Raw genomic sequence first — 18,646 nt, 5'->3', positions numbered from 1 at the left:
CTACTCGAAAAAAGGTGCACACCATACAAAATCTAACAGCAATGTCCAGATATTTTTTGACATCCGGAAGTTTTTTTCCGTTTCTACCGTTTTTCATAACTCGATTGTAAGTAGGGGACCGTCTGTATATCCAATATTATTTTTGTATTTGAGTTGTCCTTTAATTGTTTGTTAGTTATTTTAAAGTTAATTGTTTTCTAATTTTGTCAATAATAAATGTAGTTATAGTTTTATGTAAAAAGATCTCTTATTTATTTTGGGGGGATAAAAGTGCTTTAGTATCCTCCTGAAAAAGGAAAATGTTTTCAATATGACAGCAACGATGTCAGTGCTACCAAACAATATGAGAATTTTTTTCATTAAAACTACGAAAATCGTTATAAAAATCGAGCAATGCTCATTTTTCTATTGACAATGTTAATTGTTCCTTAGTTATTTATAGTGCGTTTGTGCTGGACACACGCAGTGTTAAGTGATAACATTGGGTAAAAAAACACTTTCAACTTAAAAAAGGTGCTCTTAAAAAAATCAAATTCTGAAAATTCTCTATTCTCAATTATGATTCTCAAGGGTTGGTTGCTCTGCGATATGCAACTTTTTTTTTTCCCCCATCATCGTTAGGATAACCCAACCTGAAGTAACATGACCTCAAATACTAGAAAAATAACAACCCAGACTCCAAAACCCACATACGTTGATGCTCTGACGCAATAAAGGCTGAAAAAGAAGGTATCGGTCCAAGACAAACTCCAGAACTGTTTAGCTCTCACTGCAATTTGACAAAGAAGGTATTTGGGAAGTGGCGGCGTGGCACTTTAAGACATTAAAACAATATTGGTGCTGCCAGCGGAGAGTTAGCTCAGAACACTCGCTAGAGTGGAAACAAATTAAGAATGCATGTGGAGGTCAAAGAGAAAAGAAACTATTCTTGGAAGCTACTCATTGACTTCCTCCATGAATCGGCAAAACCACACAAGCGTTGTTGCTGCCGCTGCGTTCCAATCACAGTTCAAAACTGCCATTGTTAGCAGTGTGTTGGCTCAAAGGGCAAAGAGAACATCTTGAAAATGGAAAATATGTGACCGGGGCTTTGACGTGGGAATGTTTGACAAAAATAATTCAGCTACTAAATATGACAAAACATTAAAAGGATTTACTTTTTAAAAGAACATTATCTGCATCGAAGTTGCACAACTGATAACATTAAATCAAACTTAAATATGTATTTAACAGGGTTGTTGAGAACAGATTTTTGTCAAAATATGGCTGCATGCAGGCTAGTCAGTCAATATATATTTAACAGAAGCAGGCAAACTTTCTCTAGGGTTTCTCCAAGAAAACTTGCTAAGCCTGGTGGTCAGGAATGGGGACTGAATGCAAAGTAATCTGAACTGGGCGAAAATGTTAAATCTTAGACTTTTGTCAGACTTTGATTGCCTCGTGACCTGCCAGGCTTAAAAAGCACTGAGGGAAACCCTTTTTAAATGTACTTTCCTTTATTCAAACATTAAACATAATTTTCATGCGTTCTTATCAGTGTCTTAAACTAGTGACAAAAAGTTACAGGACACCAGGGCAGACAACTCTGAAAAGTTGCCTGCCCAGCCATAAAGTTGCCTGCCCCATTTTCCCCAACTTTAAACACAATAAGACGACTAGTCACATAAAAAAAGACATTGTTGCAAAGTATTAAGGATTGATAATCAGAATATATAACAAAACAACACTCTAAAATTAAGTTTATTATTAATCTAGTTATAACATTCATTGCATGTACATGACATCTGTTTTCCATCTTCTATCAGTATGTACCTGTACCCATCTTCATTCATGCAATGTTTGCGTTGCGTCGTCTGCTACAAGCCACGTGAACTTTCCACGATGCTTTTAATGTATGTTTATGTTTTGTAGCGTCGTAAATTTTGTTAGCTTCTTTTGAATCTTTCTTCTGGGCTGAGGTTTTGGCTTGATTCCTAACCACTTATCAATTTTTTTGTGTTCTCTGTGCGTCGACTTTGGAAAATGATATGCAAATGCACGACCTTATGACGCTCCGGGTGCACAAAGTTATTCGATGCAGGCTTCTGGTTGGCTGTCGAGTATGCAAATAGCCAAACGAACCGAAATTCCCAAATTTCCAGACCGAACGAAGATTTCAAAATCGGAATAAAGCAAATGTTTGATTTGGAAAAAAAAAACAAAAGATTTTTATTTTTTTCTTGAAAAAGTTGTCGGCCACCCGGGCGGAGACGTTTTGTGAGTTGTACGCCCGACGTAAAAGATGCACGGTCCGGGCGTGCGTTATTCCAGACACTGATATTATATGTCTAGTAGTTATTGCTACAAGCTTATTTGGCAATTTTAATACTTCATCAATCTCCATCCATTATCTGGACCGCTTATCCTCATGTGGATGGAGATATATATATATATATATATATATATATATATATTAGCAAAAAAACGTTTCTTGGCTTATTTCCTTTTTTTTTATAGATAAAATTTCATACTAGCTTATTTTTAACATTTTAAGCGGTTCTACAATTGAATAGAAATTGCAAAATGATTTATATGGTCTCTATTTGAAGATGTATGCAGAATTATCCTCGTATTTATGAGACCATTACTTTTTAGATCCACTGTTTTCGCAATTGTATTTAGGTCAATTACATCATGTTTCCTAAGTGGGTACGTGGACATGGGAGTGTGCTGGTTTATTCCCTATGTGGCGCTAGCAAGTTGAGATTATTTTTTTTTAATCAAGAGAAGCTTTCAAACAGAGTGACAATTATTTTGCTACTACTCATCAGTCCACTTCCTTACGGCACTTGAACTACGATCTTGAGGATGAGAAGTATGTGCCCACAGAATGAATTTTATTCCTTATATTCTCACGACATTTATAATTACCATCTTTCCCGGACCATAAGGCGCACCTAAAAAACGCAAATCGGGCAGAAATTTGAACGTGCCCCAAATAATCCAGTGCCTGTTTTTTTACGGATAAAATTGAAAATGCATACGGGTCAATTACAATATTTGTTCAAGTATTGATCAGTCGATAAATATTGCTTGACCACAATTTCATAACATCTGTTTTTATTGCATTTTAACCATTGTGTGTGTCTGTGTACTGTGTGTTACGGGTTTTCGGGCGGGGATAGAGGGGATTTTGTTGAGTTATTGTACACTGATTGTTTTAATACAGCACTTGAGTTTGAGTGGAAAAGTGCTACACAAATAAAGTTGATTTAATTACAATGGTGGGATGGCAGCACCGTGGCGCAGTGATTAGCCCGTCTGCGGCACAGTTCTGAGGTCTTGAGATCAAACCTTCCTGTGTGGAGTTTGCATGTTCTCCCCGTGCTTGCGTGAGTGTCCTCCCACATTCCAAAAACATGCATTTCGGGTGAATTGGCCGGTCCAAATTGTCCCTAGGTATGTATGAGCGAGTGAGTGAGTTCTCTGTCTGTGTGCCCTGCGACTGTCTGCCCACTGCCCGAAGATAGCTGGGACAGGCTCCAGCACCCTGCGACCCTACTGAGGGTAAGCGGTGCAGATAATGAATGGATGGATAATTACAATGGTGGCAACTGGAATTAAACACAAGATAGCAACTGTGAGACCGCAGAATCCTAACAACCAAGCCACTACGGGTATGGAAAAGGCATTGGGTGTTATTTCATTATCACACTATTTTAGTCACAGTACCAGATACAAATGTTAGCAGAAAGTGATTAAAAATTGGCACACTTTTTTTTTTTTACCTTTTCCTGACTCCAACCAAACATTTTAAGTGACAAATGTTGTCCGATACAGGCAGACATTTTTTAAATCATTTATTGACAACGTAAACTATGAACACAATACCAACACAAAATTTACAACGTATTAATTTAATGTCCTTTACAATCCGAATCATCAGATACACACGAGTTGTTTCCCACTCGTGCTATTTTTGCGTTCATTTATTTATTTCAGGACGACTTTCTATTTTCTCCATTCTCTAATATGGTACAGTGACTAAAATTAGTGTGGTGATGAGGTAATGCCTTTTTGTGTGTTGTCTGTATGACTAGGGGTCTAATGGATAGGATACTTTGCTCTGTCGACTGCGATCCGGTTTCTAATACTATTGCATTTAATGTTTTGCAATTGTGGGAAGCGATATATTTCGACTAATCAATCAATGCTTAAATATGGTACAGACGCTGCCCTACTTACGAACGAGATCGGTTCCGGACGATCGTTAGTAAGTTGAATTTGTTTGTGAGTTGCTTCAGTGCTATATTTTGTATGGAATGCATGTTTAAGGTTTATACAAGTATGTTTAAGGCTTGTATAAGTAACCTGGATTGTTTTTGTAGTACAAAAATAACATTTAATGAAATAATATGCTCTAAAAAGACAAAGTGAGGTTTAAGTTACTTTTAAAAGATGGGCTTCAAGAATTGGGCGCCTTCCTCTGTGGTAAAATGTGGAGGAAAAAAAGCAATTCAGCCATGTTTTCTCCACCGCATCAATCTTTCTTATTCCGCTTTCATTTCAAAAGAAACATATCTCCTCTTCTTTACACCAACCATATTGAATGGATGAACGAGATATTGAACAATAGAAACATCAAAATTCTTAGCGCGCTAGAGATGCACTATACGTAATATGTTTACACACGAACTAGTAAGAGGAAGTAGGATTTCCTCTTTGAGGTGGATGCTGGATGAGCTCTAACAGCGCTACACGCTGGTAGTGGCGAAAAGAAGCACTACAGTACTGTCCTGTACTTGGAAAAAGGTACAGACAAGACAAAATCTAACTTCCGTATTTTTCAACATCCCAAAAAAATGTTCTTATCTACCGTTTTTCGTAACACGAATGGTCGTAAGTAGGGAAGCGCCTGTATTTTTTTTTTTTTTTTTTTTTTTAATGCAACCTGAGCCCTTACTCAAGTTTTAATTCTATGTGCCTTATAGTCCGGAGAGCCATGTATATGAAAATAATGTCCCATGAGACTATTTTTGTGGGGTGCTCCTTATTATCCAGTGCACCTTATAGGGCGGGAAATTAAGGTAATGGTCCAGAGTTGTATGTTTAGATGGCACTATCTTTCCCCGTTTTGTTATTTCTATGAATTGCCTGAGAGGCGTAGGATTGTCGTTTTGAAGGCGAAATACGATGACTCTTCACTATCTGGTGTGGGTTGTCACTCCCCGCTGGTGTTAGTTCAGCTGATAACACAATCATGTTGCTGAGAGAGCGAGGAAGGGCAAGCCGGAGAGGGAAAGGGAGCAAAAGTGGCCCTCAGGTTGCTTTGGTATGCCAAATTCTGGAGGCGCACAATAGTGAGGCCAGCACCGGTCCTCGCCAGCCTCCTCCGGCACAATGGGGGGGAGTAGAGGGGGAGGAGGGCAACAAGAGGCTTTGAGAAGTGCCTGTTGGGAGAAGGAACTCTCTCAACCCTGTGGTGGCCAGATGAATAGCAGCTTTGAGGAGGGGTTTTTTTCCCTCCTGCAAATTGATCAGGTAGAATGAAGAGGTTGTGAAAAAAAATGTTCCAAAAACCAACAAAATTGAAACTGTAAATTCTTAAAGGGGCAGTGTGTATTATTTATTGCATCCTAGTGGTAAGCTAATAAACGTATTGATTTAAAAGTGGGCTGCATTAAGTATTTACTCTAAGTATGTGTTACCCTAATGCCCATCTGAGTTCAAAGAGCCCTTGCGCTTTATTCTCCACTGCGCCTATCTGCTTTTACCTTACATTTAGCAGAGCTGTTCGTGACTGAACACATTAAGTTTGAGGAATGCGTGGTGGGCGTTGTGGTAGAGAATGACGTTTTGCTCGTCCCCACGGTATATATCTTATTTTAATTTCTATCTGTAAAGGTAGCATGAAAATGGTGAAAGTAAGAAAAGTCCTGCTTCAAATACAGTCCAAACGGCAACCCAAATTCCTAGAAAGATGAGAAAAGAGTTTATTTAAGCGTGTCAGAAAATGCACATACTTGCACATGCATCATGAATCAGCTGACTGAAGCTTCAATCATGACACAAGCAAGGAGATGACTGAAAAGAGTAACAAAGTTTTCAAATAAATAAATCTCATCTCATTAGCTGCACCGCTTATCCTCAGTAGGGTCGCGGGGGTGCCCACTGCCCAGCAATCATTGGGCAGTGGGCAGGGGCTCCCTGAACTGGTTGCCAGCCAATCGCAGGGCACACAGGGACAGACAACTCGCTCGCGCATTCACACCTAGGGCCAATCCACCTGAAATGCATGTCTTTGGAATGTGGGAGAAAACCCAAATGCCCGGAGGAAACCCACGCAAGCATGGGGAGAACATACAAACTCCGCACAGTAAGGCCGGTAGTTGGATTTGAACCCACGCAGGAGGTTCCCACGATCTCAGAACTGTAATAAGCAAAAATACACAAACTCAGACAAACGTGCAATATTTTTCTGAATACTCGTTCGTATTTTGAGAAAGTTGCTTTTTATTCAAAATAACACGAGGTTTACAAAGAGGAGGCTGACATATTTGTGGACCATCTCGCTGCTACGGGTACCCAAGAAAATCAAAAGGTTTGCAAATGGCCTGGCTAGGAAAAATGACAAGAAAAATGGCGAGGTTTGGTCATTTTGAGTCTCCATAGTTTGTATTCTTCTTTGAGCCTTTTGACACTTGTTTTTGGCTGCACATCACAATACAGCTACATCTAGTAGCCAAATAATACACACCTTCCCTTGAAATATGACATCACATGCCATTTCATTGTTTCTAGTCCAAAGGGACCGTGTGTAATCATTTAAAACGAAACATTGTTTTGAATACTTAAATACAAAATACACGTCCTATCATAACAATATTAATTTTTATGAAAAAAATCATGGGTCGAGAAATTTTCCATGTATTTTTCACTGTGGTATCCCTTCTTGGATCGGCGCCATGTTCATCCGGCATCCTGCCACCACACTTTTCCGTGTGTCACTGGCTCGTACCAGATAACACAGTGGCATGTAGTGGTCAAATGTTACACATTTGGGTTTTAATATTCTGCAGATATTTCAAAGGTCTTCATCTCCACTTTAATACAAGTTCTCAAACTCGGGCCCGTGGGCGCTATAGAACAATAGTTTAAGGCCCCTGCCTTATTATGAATGATCAATCTAAGTGCGATCCGGGACCGCAGAGTTAAATTGTAAAGCAGGGCTAAGAATTGTGACCAATTGACTCGAGTGAGTTTCATAAAGACAGTTCATGCGCATAGAGAAAATCTTGGCTACCAAAATGCTAGTTCCGTCTGCAGTGAATATTCATCATGGTTTTTTAAATCAAATATCAGGCTTCCATACTCACAAACTACTTTGTTTTTATTAATTTATTACAGACGACTGTTTTTTTCTATAAACTCGAATGTTTTAGAGTGTTTTTCCACCCTGTTTTTTGAAGAAAAATAAAACATGGGAGATATTTGTAAAAAGTAGTGTTTTATCAGAGCTTTTCTTGTTGAAAGCCTGAAATAGCACATTCACCACTCAGAGTTACGCTCCAGCGGCCCCCATTTAAATTGAGTTTAATGCCCTTGACTTAAGTGATGGACTGCCACTCGGGCTTTCAGTCAAAGGCTTACCGTCACAAAAAGTGAGCCATTGCTCACTAAAAATGGTAAGTAGAAGATTTATAAAAACGGGTTTGATAACCCGCAAATCTTATCTAGGCTTCCACATGGTTACTTTAAATGTGTCAGCATTGTTTACCAAGAATGTTTTGTGTCAATGTTTGACATAGGACGGTTTGTTGTGGGCTCAGCGTTTTCATTCGTCACAACCCTTTAGTTTCAACATGTGGTAAAAAATGCAAGATTAGAACATTTTGGGTGTGGTTAATCTGTGAGAGTTCTAGTAAATCTTGTTTTTGGGGGTTGAAAATGTTTTTATTTGACTTAAATATGCACTATATATTATGCATTACAAGTTTATGCAGTCAGCAATGACTGTATACAGTAATATTGCATTGGGTGCCAGTGGACACTTGTTCCATCCCAGGATAACACGATTAACCTGCAAGAGTGAGATTGTAAAGATGTTTTAAATAGTTTCCTTTGTTTATTTAAAGTAAATTAAACTTTCCTTTTTTGTACTGAATATTAAAATTTGTTGATGGAAACTGGGTTTCGAGTTACTTTAGTACTTTAATTGTAATAATGTAGTACCAAATTTATGCTTGCCTCAACCTAACAGATACGAAGAGACTAATGCCGAATTTGCATCTTATAACAGAAGTTTAAGGTATAAATTACTTTTCAAAATGTAAAATCCTTTTAGAACTACGTACTGGGGTGATCCTTGGTGAGTGAGGCATTTGATAAGGTGTCACATTGTTTTAAGGCTTAAGAACCAAGTGGTTTAAAAGGTTCAAAATGTCCATTGTTTTTCCAGTCACATTTTTAATATTTATCTCTGTTTTAGGTAAGTGAGGCTTTGCTTCGTTGTGCTGATGTGAAAAGCCGACAAGCTCATGGCACCGCCCAGTTGACGCCATGGCCCAGATATCAAGAGGTAATGGCTTTAAGTTGGACGTCCCCCAGCCAAAGGGGCTTGTGGGTAAAGAGGAAGCCCTTCGCATGGAAGAAGAGGCTTTAGCAAAGCTCCAGAGGGACAAGCGGCATACTTTTTCCTCCTCTCCCACTGGGGCGTCCTCCTCCCCCAAGGCAAACAAACCCAAGTCTGCAACCATATCTTCCACCTCCTCTGCTCACCGCTTGCCCGGAGCCAAAAGACCAGAGAAGGACCTCATTGTGTTCCCCGAGACCAAGAAGCAGCCGGAGGCCAACAAGTTCAGAGACATTGATGTGGACAAACTGACCAATGAGGAGCTGGAGAAGCTCCTCCTAGATGAAAACTTTGGGGCCAACAGTAAAATATCCCGCCCGTCGTCACTGCTGGGCTTTAACCTGAGTGCCTCCTACCCCGGCGGTCATACGTGTAACTCGTCCCCTTTCCAAAGTTCCCAATGGACACCTTTACTATCCACTCCGTCAAGCTCCACCATGTCCACACCCACTCATCAGCCGGCACCCATCTTCCCTGCCGCTCCGTTCCCCAAGCCAGGAACGTTTCAGAATGGTTTCACTCCGGCCCTGTCACCATTCTTGGCACTGCCTGCCCAGCCGACATCTTACCTACCTTTCACTCCCATCCAAACTCCCGCCACCTCTGGCACCACCATGGTGTACCCCACACCACCCGCCGTAGACCCCGAAATGGCAAAGCTTTTTGACAAGATTGCCAGCACATCGGAATACTTGAAGAACGGGAAGTCGACCTGCACTGATCCGGATCCCGCTTCGGCGTGTTCTGCTTCCTTGGCACCTAACCCAGCCACCCAGCAAGCTGCGCCAACTGAATCCTCATGCATCAACCGCTTCGACTGGCTGGATTTGGACCCGCTGACCAAGCGCAAGCCCGACAACGAGGAAGCGTGCACGTCGCCGGGGGACGACCTGGATGCGGCTCAAGGGCTTTCCGCTGGGGATCCTTGGGATGCCGTGCTGGAGAACGGGAGCAAAAGTAACAGCACCCAGCCTGAAGGGAAACCCTGCGGGTCGGCCCGATCGCAAGCCAGGAGGGCGTCGGCTGGGGCCGCTGTCACGAGGAGTCACTCGCTCAATATCCCAGGGACTTCTAAAGCAAACAGTCAGGTAGGCACACTTTCACAAACACTTCTTTATTTGAGAATGTTTGAACTTGAACTGTGTTATTAAACATCTACCTATTTAACCAAGGATCCATTTGTGGCTTCAAACATAAACAATATGAGGCCTTTTGAAGAATATTTAACCCATGGGTGTGAATGAGTTGTAGTTTAAAAAAGTGTTTTGGAGAAAGTGATCTACTGATACTGTCATCAGAGGTAATATATTAAGCCTAAGCCGAGCCCAACCCGAATTTTGGGCCAGGTTGAGCCCAAATTGTTACGTTTGGGCTATACTTTTCTCTCACGGGCTGGATTTTTTATGCCCGATTTTACCTTGGACTGTCATCAAAATATCTTTTGTAAATGCCTGCGTAAAGAACAAGGGAGAGTCGATACCCTGCAAACGATTTGCTTTTTTTTTTGTCTAGTAATGTTTAACTGAACTGTTAATTTTTTGCTGTAGCTGAGTGACTTTGCTTTATATGAGCTACATTATAAAGTGTTTCACAAGTTTAAGAATTCACCTTAACATTGATCTCGGAAATGTAGCCACTAAGGAATTCTTTCATATGAATCCCAATAATTAAAACTGTGATCATAGCAACCACCATGGGTGTAATGTGCTCACATCCCAACTTTTCTTCAAACAACTTCATTTTTTGACATTAAAATGCAGGATTTTTGCAACTTAAGTGAAAATTTGGTTGGCAGTTTGAAATCATTAGTTTCTAAAATTCTTAAACATAATAAAATGGGTACAAGTTTAACTGATCATTTTGTACATTACTCAAATGCATTTTGCCAAATAAGGATATAAAACCCTAATTTCCAGCGCATTAGTGCTTTATCATGAATTTTGCAAAGGTTAATTTCTACTTGTAAGGAATTATTTACTGCCAGTATTTTTTGCCACACTGGACCTTTTGAGATGGGGTGCAGCTATTTGTTCCAGTGAAGATTTCATAATTCTTAAAACTGAATTTCTAAAGCATGCTTGTTTTCAATGTAGCTGTAGTGCAGTAATGCTTTACTTGTGCTGCACCTCCCTGCTTTGTCAGCAAACTATTGGGACATAACACAAACACACCGGAGCATGTTGCTATCGGTGAGTGATCAAGCATGTTCCCGCTTGCCTGCTGTCTGTGATTATTATCTGCTTGAGCAATTTCATCCAAAATCGTAGAGGTGGTTAATTTCTCGAACACCCACCAGAGGTGCAATGAACTGTCTGAACTCTCTTCCCGAAATTGAAGACCCTTCTGTTTTATTATTTAATGCTGCTTAGACATTAAGTATACTGTATTGCAGTGCACTTAGCATAGTGGATGCTTGCAGTTAATGTGCAAAGAGGTCATTTGTATGAGACCTTTTACTTCCAACTTATGACTTTATTTACCGGTACTGACCAAGAAAACAAAGCTAGCAAGCCAGACTTCTTTATATGTTAAGTCCATTACATGTAACTCATTATTTTTTGGTCAAATTTTTATAAAATTAAAACCTCTCTGGGATGATATCCGTCTTTTGCTGTAACTTCCTAATCGAAAGAGGAATTTGGTTTGTTTTGAATTTTGCCGGTTCCTCGGTTGTAATGGGGAACAGCTTGCAATCACTACTTAGCGGTTTTGATTTGGATGTTTGCAAATGGACAAACATGCTATGCTGAGTCTGCTGACTGCTCGTGGTCGCACTTTGTCTTCTTCACAGGCTTTGTTCTTGTCCTCAATCAGAGCAGCGATTGACTTGTTTGAAACATCTGTTGAGTCAACAAATGGGTTGACCTAACGAAACTATAAAATTACATAGGCCATGTGAATATTGTTCTCAAGTGTATAGAGGAGTGTAGCACAAAGTCTCAAAATTTCTTTTTGAGCCCGCTTGCAAAGTTGTGGATTTAATTTGGGAGTTTGCTCTTCTGTATTTAGCACACATTATCATAATTACATACCATCTAGATAAAAAAAAAATCAATCTCTGTTGCCAAATTGTCCCAAACATGTGGTTGGCATGCACAGCAGTTTTACAGGTCTAGATGTGACAGTGCGTCAAATTTGACACATTCCAATACATCGTGTGAATATGAGCGTTCAGCATGGCCAGAGTCCTCATCACGTTGCACCAACAACACCGTGACAGTTCAAGCAGTGATAGGGAGATGGCTTTTAGTCAACGTCAAGATCACAAGGGTACTCAGACAAAGACAAGCCTGTTTTAATGAAATCTTGTTTATTTCTTTAATCCTGCCAGTAGTTGGTAATGCTTACTATATGTCGCTTAATAGCAAACACAGAGAAACTTGAGTAAATTGTTTCTTCAGGAGTGATAACCAACTGAATCTGTGTTTCCGATACTTGTTTTTTTATGTGGTCAGCCAAGGCGTTATGATGAGCCTGAAAAATAAAATCTCGGTTATTGCAATTTTTCAGGACGATTACGATTGACTTTATTTTATTTTCTCATCTCATCTTTTATTTTATTTTTTTTTATTTTATTGTATTTTTTTTTTTTTTTTCAAAAGGGCTAGTTAAATAATGAAATAAAGATGTATGAATGCTGAATAGAAATTAAAGAATAGAATATACCTTTATTGTCATTGTTACAAAATGGGTTAACATATTTTGACAACGAAATTGGGCATGGCACTCCAGGTTCACATACTCACTGTGAGGATAAAAGAAACCAAGAAGATAAAGAAACAGAGAAGATAAGGTTATAAAAACAAGGAGGATACGGTTATCGTTATAATTTACACAATATTTACACAAATAAATGTCGGCATTTAGGATGTTACATACAGTTGGTATCGTAATACAGTTTGGTATCGTAAGGGTTGTGCATTTGGTGCAAAATTAGTCAACATAGTGCAAAACAAAAAGTCAACATTGTGCAAGGTGAGCAGTAATCATAGTGCAGTCAACATTGTGCAAGAAACACAGGCATTAGTACCATTTTACGTTCGTATGAGGTAGTGGGAGTTTTCAGTATTTTGTGTGGTGTGTGCTTAGGGTGGTAATGGCTCTGGGGAAGAAACAGTCTCTGAGTCTGTTTGTTTTTGTTTTGTGTGACCTGTAGCGCTTGCCGAAAGGCAGCAGGTCAAAGAGGTGGTGGCCGGGGTGAGAAAAGTCCTTGATGATGTTTTCTGCTCTGCTGAGGTAGCAAGAGCAGGCAATGTCCTCCAGACTAGGCAGAGAGCAACCGACGATTTTCTGGGCTGTTTTGATGACCCTCTGGAGCGTTTTCCTGTCTGCTGCTGTGCACCCAGCATACCACACCGTAATGCAGTACGTTAGAATGCTCTCCACTGTGGCTTTGTAAAAGGACACCTGCAGCTGCTGTTTTAGATGATTTTTCCTGAGCACTCTCAGGAAATGCAGTCGCTGCTGGGCCTTCCTTACCACCGCGCTGGTGTTTGTAAACCAGGAGAGGTCGTCTTAGATGTGCACACCCAGAAATTTGAAGGAGTGGACTCTCTCTACACAGTCTCCTTTCATGAGTGGTGCTGGATTCCTGCCATTCCTTCTGAAGTCCAGTATCAGTTCTTTTGTTATTGTGGTGTTCAGTATAAGGTGGTTTTTCGAACACCACGTTGACAGTGACTCCACCTCATCCCTATACGCCGCCTTGTCCCCTTCAGAGCCGAGGCCGATCAAGGTAGTATCGTCGGCGAACTTAATGATTGTGTTTGTGAGGTGGGTCGGTGAGCAGTCAGAGGTGTAGAGGGTGAAAAGCAGTGGGCTCAGTGCACAACCTTGGGGGGAGCCAGTGCTCAGTGTTAGGGTGGGAGAGACGTGGTTACAGAGTTTCACAGACTCTGGGCGGTTTGAGGGGAAGTCCATTATCCAGTGGCAGATGGAGGGAGAGAGTTCTAGGTGTGAGAGTTTCTCCACCAGGATCTCCGGGATAATGGTGTTGAAGGCTGAGCTGAAGTCCAGATAGAGCATTCTGACGTAGCTCCCCCAGTGGTCCAGGTGTTTCAGCACGGTGTGAAGTGCTGTGTTTAAGGCGTCGTCAGTGGAGCGTTTTGCCCTGTAGGCAAACCGGTGGGGGTCCAGTGTGAGTGGCAGGGAGTTTTTGATGTACTGAGACACTAACCTCTCAAAGCACTTCATGACCACAGGCGTAAAGGCGACAGGCCTGTAGTCGTTGAGGCTTTCCACTGCTGACTTTTTGGGGATGGGAATGATGGTGGAGGTTTTGAAGCAGGGTGTGACGGTCGCCTGTGACAGGGACTGGTTGAAGATGGTGGTGAAGACCCCAGCCAGCGGATCGGAATAGTCCCCGAGTACCCTGCCTAATACTCCATCCGGGGGTTTACAGTTCTCCGCACACGCCTAACTTCATGCTCCTGAAATGCGAGAGTGTTGTTGGTGGGTGTGATGTGGCTGTTTGTGGCCTTCCAGCTTCAAAGCGAGCAAAGAACTGATTAAGGTCCGCAGCTAGTGAAGCATCGGCCTCAAACGTTGCCAGGTTGTGGCCTCTAAAGTTAGTGATGTGTTGAAAACCCTGCCACATCCTCCTCGGGTCATTTCCAGCGAAGAGGTGCTCGATCCTCCTTGTGTAGGCTGCCTTTGCTTTTTCAATGCCTCTCTTCAGGTCAGCCCTGGCCACACTGTAAAGAGCCTTGTCTCCAGACCTGAAGGCGGTGTTGCAGTGTTTGAGGAGGGTGCGCACCTCGCTGGACATCCAGGGTTTTTGGTTTGGGTAGACCTTGATTTTTTTATTTACTGTGACTTTATCCGTGCAGTATCGAATGTAGGATAAAACCGTGTCAGTGAATTTCTGGAGGTCATGGTGTTCAAATAACTCCCAGCAAGTCCGATGAAAACAGTCCTGCAGCTGAGAGAGGGCTCCCTCAGGCCATGTTTGTATTGTCCTTGTTACAGGCTTTGTTTTTCTCCGGATGGGGGTGTATGAGGGGGGTGAGGGACAGACATAGGTGATCGGAATTGACTAGGTAGGGGAGGTGAGAAGCTTTATATGCGTTTTTGATGTTGCTGTATACGCGGTCCAAAGTTTTTTCCCCCCCTTGTTGCACAGTTCACATGTTTAAAGAATTTTGGAAGTACAGTCCTTAAGCAAGCCTGATTAAAGTCGCCAGCGATAATGAAAGCTCCGTCGGGGTGTGCAAGCTGTTGTTTGTTGATAGCGGCGAGCAGGAGGTTTAGCGCTGTGCTAACGTTAGCATCCGGTGGGACGTAACCGCTATCACAATGACCACAGTTAGCTCTCTCGGTAGATAGAATGGTCTACACGATACTGCTAGAAACTCTATATCGGGCAAGCAGTGTGTTTATTTAAAGAGTTACAGCACTATATTGTCCGTTGAAAGAAAGACCAGACAACAGATTGATTGATGTGCAAAATATTTTAATAATCAACCCCTACTCTTGATTTCAGGATTTGGCTAATTTTAAAATTGTAAATGTATTGAACTAACTTGATTATTTATTATTAATAGAATAAATTAATAGTCTTAATATAATTACTTAAAAAAAGTTGAGCCAAACTGAACAATCCGAAATGGCCACTAGATGATTTCATGATTTTATTTTAATTTTTAAGTTTGAGTATGAGGGCTTTCTTTGAAAGTGGTAATCATAGTCAGGTCAGGTCAAGTCAAGTCATGTTTATTTGTCATAGTCCTTAAAAGGCTGCACGGACCTTAGACTTTTGCAAACTACTATTATTTCACCATCCCCTGATCTAAAGCCTTCATAAGGGCAAGGAAAAACTCAAAACCTCAACATGAGGAAAATGAATAAACCCTGAGAAGGGGCCACACATGAGATAATCCCCCTTCCAGGAAGACGGGGCTGTAACAGATGTTGCAATAACAAAGAATACACAGATATTGTCAACATGAAATATAGGTCATTCATAAGCTATAGAATATAAGCGTGTTGGAACCCTAGATTTAAACAGTTCCACTGACGTTGCAGATAGAATCTGAGGGTTGAGTATTCCACAACACTGGGGCCTGAATGGAGAACGCTCTTGAACCTGTGGATCTCTTCTTGGATCTCGGTATCACTATTAGACCAGCATTTTCAGAGCGAAGGCTCCGGACCGGAACATAGGGGGAAATTTAATCTGAAAGATATGAGGAAGCAAGTCCATTGATGGTTTTGTATAATACCAACATAACCTAAAAATCAAATCTTAAGATGACAGGGAGCCCATCTCATCTCTCATCTCATTAGCCGTACCGCTTATCCTCAGTAGGGTCGCGGGGGGCTGGAGCCCATCCCAGCAATCATCGGGCAGTGGGCAGGGGACACCCTGAACTGGTTGCCAGCCAATCGCAGGGCACACAGGGACAGACAACTCATTCGCTCATTCACACCTAGGGACAATTTGGACCGGCCAATTCACCTGAAATGCATGTCTTTGGAATGTGGGAGGAAACCGGAGTGCCCGGAGGAAACCCACGCAAGCACGGGGAGAACATACAAACTCCGCACAGAAAGTCGGGAGCTGGATTTGAACCCACGACAGGTTCCCATGACATGAACTGTGCCGCACAAGCGCTAACCACTGCGCCGCCGTGCTGCCCATGCGGGTTAACTTAAATTTGGGATAATGTGATCAAACTTTTTTGTCTTGGTTAAAATTTGGAGTCAATCCTCAGGAATGTAATTCTCGTAGCCTCATAACCTTGATTAGATATTTTTTTCCAAGTAGTAGCTTTTCTACAATTTAGGGTAGTCATTCAGACATAACTCTTGACATTCTTACAAAAACAAGTCTCACTATGAACCGGGTGACCTGATGTTCAAGTGTTTCAGGAAGTTGTTTTGGTCTTATTGTGGCACGCTTGCTCATGTCCAACGAGCTTGTTTGTGTGTTTGAAGACCCGAGACATTTCTAATGAAAGGAAACGGCCATTAAGTCCACATTCCAAACGTTTCTCCAGACCCTCTTCTTTCTCTTCATCTGCTCCTCCTCCTTCTATTCCTTGGCCAGCAATGATGTCAGAGATTCAAAACATCCCCAAAGCCGTGACTGAGCACTTTGCAGGGCTCTGGTGCACTGCATTTCCTTGGCCACGGGAAGTGCATTCCTTGAGTCAGACAGTTCCGTAGAAGAGCATGCAGTGTTACTCCAAGTTCCCCGCAGTAAGTTGCTAATCTTGAGAGTGCAGTTCTGCAGTGACTTCCTTGATCTTGAGTAAACTGCCGAAATCTTTTTACTTTGACCTCATCGTAACTTAATCATGACATCGCAAGTTACAAAGAGATAATTGACACAAGTTATCATGGCGTCACTCTCTTATTGACCTATTGTGATTCACTCTCATACAAGTGTATCAACATTCCTGGAATCAAAACCTTGAAGGCTGACGTCAGAGAGCTTGCACATTGAACCTCTCATCTGACCTTTCCCTTTGGATTTTTTTTTTTGTGTGTCACTTAATGTTCCACCCTGTGTGTTTTGAAAAAATATAGGACAAGTGCAAAGGAAAAGGTCTTGTGAAGAACGATGCCCTGGAACAAGAAGACGCTCAGAACCTAGAGGTGTTGGCCTTCTGTAAAGACATCGCGAGGTATGATAAAAATCACTGACTTTGTCAAATGTTAAATAAAAAGTGGAACAAAAAGTATTCTGTTGTTCGAAATAGCCCAAAAACTAACTATCCAGTGTAAGCTGTAGTTAACCTATAACCTTAGCAACACATGCTCGAGAACAGGGGTTGGGAACGTATGGTTCTTTTCATGAGTACATATGGCTCCGAGATTAAATTAGACCGCAGCACATTTCTTTGTGCCATTCCAAAGTCAGGGTATTGGATCCTGATTTTGGTACATGCAAAGCTGAGGCAATACTAAGGAAGTAGTGGTTCAGTCCATATAGGGCACGTTTTCAACTACAGTTTCCAGTAAGCTTGTCAGACCAACATACCCAGTTTTTGGCTGAGGGTCGCTAATAAATCCTTTAAATGGAAGCTCGTTAAACTATATACAGTATGTTCACTCTAGAGGAACTTTATGATGAAAAGCCACAAACGAACAGTAAACAGGTGCAAAGACCAGCAAACCACTCAGATCGATTTGATTGGGTGAGCCGTAGAGGTAGGTGGATCCCTGCACACACTGCAAGGCACTCCCGTTGTTCTTTAGCTCAATGCAGTTCGCACCGAAGATAAATCCGATGATATGTTTCTCGTTTGCAGTATTTTGGGACATTTTTACAAAAGAACTTTGCTCGCACCTTGTTTTGAAACCATTATTTAGGACCAAAACGATGGTCTAAATGAGCTTCAACACTCTTTAGTAGCTGAGGGAGGGAGACATATTTTAAGTGCTATATTACTAATATAGGAAACCAGCTCTGGCATTGTTATTTTACAGGTTTGATCGAATTTTCAAATGTCACACACTGAAATAAATGTGCTGAAGAAATAGCTTTTGACTGGAGAGCGGGTTTGGCTATTTTGTTGAAATGTTTCGTAAAATATAAAGTGTGGCTCTCAATTTTATTTTTAAATATTTTTTCTTTTATGGCTCTCAAGGTCTAAAAGGTTCCCGATCATTGTTTTAGAACAGTTTTTTTCAACTTTTTTGGAGCCAAAGCACATTTAATTCATTGAAAAAAATCCCTCAGTACACTACGAGTTACTGCGGTTGCATCTCTGGTAAAGGTCAATCCAAATGAAAGGTAGCTTTCGCTAGACCGCAGATGCACAGAAATTGGATAGTTTCCCATGGCGCAGTATGACAATTAATTAGAAAAACACTACTCTACAAAACGGATAGTTTCCTCTCTGACATTTTTTTAATATTACACATTTACATTACCCCCTGATTAAAGTTGTCTGCTCCTCCTCCTTCTATTCCTTGTGCTGTATTTAACAAAAGCACAAAACAGGATTTTGGAATCTTGTTTTGTTTTGTAAAAAACGATAGACATTGAATTGGATTAAAATGTTTATAGTTCTGAAATAAGAATTTCAG

General features: G+C 41.2%; 1 protein-coding gene across 1 annotated transcript in view; it reads left to right on the top strand.

Moving 5' to 3' along the window:
• Positions 1–18,646, top strand: part of pik3c2a (phosphatidylinositol-4-phosphate 3-kinase, catalytic subunit type 2 alpha) — a 40,586-nt gene that overhangs the window by 2,766 nt on the left and 19,174 nt on the right. Inside the window, exons 2-3 of the mRNA XM_088340538.1 lie at positions 8,468–9,699; positions 17,141–17,238. Of these exons, the coding sequence (XP_088196664.1) occupies positions 8,539–9,699; positions 17,141–17,238 (1,259 nt within the window). The 5' untranslated portion in view covers positions 8,468–8,538. The remainder of the gene's footprint in view (positions 1–8,467; positions 9,700–17,140; positions 17,239–18,646) is intronic.

Source organism: Urocampus carinirostris, chromosome 7 (assembly GCF_059441175.1).
Source record: "Urocampus carinirostris isolate Australia breed hairy pipefish chromosome 7, RoL_Ucar_1.0, whole genome shotgun sequence".
In the NCBI taxonomy this organism is placed as follows: domain Eukaryota; kingdom Metazoa; phylum Chordata; class Actinopteri; order Syngnathiformes; family Syngnathidae; genus Urocampus; species Urocampus carinirostris.
The sequence above is the reverse complement of the archived record's forward strand: the minus strand, read 5'-3'. Positions and strand labels throughout refer to the sequence as shown.